This window comes from Hipposideros armiger, unplaced genomic scaffold (assembly GCF_001890085.2).
Source record: "Hipposideros armiger isolate ML-2016 unplaced genomic scaffold, ASM189008v1 scaffold_386, whole genome shotgun sequence".
Lineage (NCBI taxonomy): Eukaryota > Metazoa > Chordata > Mammalia > Chiroptera > Hipposideridae > Hipposideros > Hipposideros armiger.
Genome location: NW_017731736.1, coordinates 1327123 through 1328789, shown reverse-complemented (window position 1 = coordinate 1328789; position 1667 = coordinate 1327123). Strand labels below are relative to the sequence as shown.

At 33.1% G+C, this 1667-nt stretch overlaps 1 protein-coding gene across 1 annotated transcript in view; it reads left to right on the top strand.

Moving 5' to 3' along the window:
- Nucleotides 1-557: 557 nt before the first annotated feature.
- Nucleotides 558-1667, top strand: part of CSN3 (casein kappa) — a 10881-nt gene continuing 9771 nt past the window's right edge. The window contains exon 1 of the mRNA XM_019663200.1: nucleotides 558-591. Coding sequence (XP_019518745.1) covers nucleotides 558-591 — 34 coding nt within the window. The remainder of the gene's footprint in view (nucleotides 592-1667) is intronic.

Here is a 1667-nt window from a genome sequence, read left to right as displayed (position 1 = left end):
CTTCTAGAGGAAGAAAACAAAGAATCAACATATATAAATTTTAAAAATCCTTTCATGTTGTGATATGTTATGAAAAAAATAAAATGAGATGAAGGAAAGGAAATGACTATTTAGAAAAGGTTCCAAGGAAAGAGTCTCTAAGAGGAAAACATTGAAGCTGAAACTTGAATAATATAAAGGAGACACTAACGAGAAGAATTGGGGTAAGAACATTTCAGAGAATATGAACAAAAGTGAAAAGTCCCTGATTTGGGAAAGAGTTTGGCATCTTCTAGGAACAGAAAAGTCCTCAAATATCACACACAGTGAGAGAAAAGGTGATAGAAGACCAGGTAAAAGGGATGGAAAGAGACTAAATTTTGTAGAAACTTATAGGCCTTGATAAAATATTTTGAATTTGTTCTAAGTGCTTAGGAAAGATTTTAAGTAGGAGAATAATCATATTAGACATATGTCCAAAAATAACATTTTTATTACTATGTGAAGAATGATTGTAAGGTGATAAGAGTGAAATCAGTGATACCAGAAATCGAACTATTGGGATGGTCAGGTGTGAGATGTCAGTAGATGGGACTGACAAGTGCAATAAAGGTAAGACTAGAAAGTGGTGGCAGATTCAGGGTGTACTGTTAAGATAGAGCTTATAATTCTTCTAATGAATTGCTAGAGAAGAGGGGACAAAATATGACTCATAGGATTTTCTCTTGAGCCATGGGGAGTTATCATTGGTGGCAGAGGAAAAGACTACTAGAGGACTTGGTTGAGAAAAAGGATTTGTTTGGAGATCAGTATTTTACCTTGTTCATGATAAATTGGTGGTGTCTATTTCATATATAAATGGAGATGTTAAAACAACTGTTAGATACCTGAATCTGTAGTTCAGTGAAGTTAACAAAATATAGACAATATTTAAGACTATAGAAATCAAGTAGGTAAATGATAATGATACTCAACATAGAGAAGGGAAAAAAGTTAAAGGTGTAGTGAGCTCAGAAAGAATCCTTGAAGTTTTCCCAAATTGAAAGTTTGAGGAAAATAGGAGGAACCAAAAGAAAAATTAAGAGTAGCCAGATTTGAGAGGAAAAACCAAAAGAAAAGTCATTACAAGTGTGAAAGACCAATCACCATGTCAAAGGTTGCTGAGATTAAGATCTAAACAGTAGCATTGGGTTTGGACACATGGAGATCATAATTGACCTGGCTATTTATTTTGAATGGTATGAGAGGAATAAAAGACCTTTTGGAGTAAATACAAGAAAGTACAGAGTGTCCTAATGTTCATAACAGATAAATAATGCATTATGCAAATTAAAAGTTTTCTTGATTACATGTATTTTTATAATCTGTGTCCTTATAATGGATCCAGAAACCCTGGGATTCTAAAAGTTACTAAAGCATAAATTTATATATGGGATGATGCTACATTCCTAATTCTAGGCTCCAGATAATGTGAAATGTCTCCTCACAGCCTCAAAGAGTCTTCCTATCAATGTCCAGCAAAAAGCATTATCTTTTTTACGTACTCTCTGCAAGGAGAGATTGTAACTGTTTACCATATTTTTCAAAGTGCCTTGTTTTTAATAAAAACTGTATGTGTGTGTGCATTGTTTACTTAATTGAATTATTTATAGGAGAGCAAAATTATGACATTCCATTTTGCTAGTGTT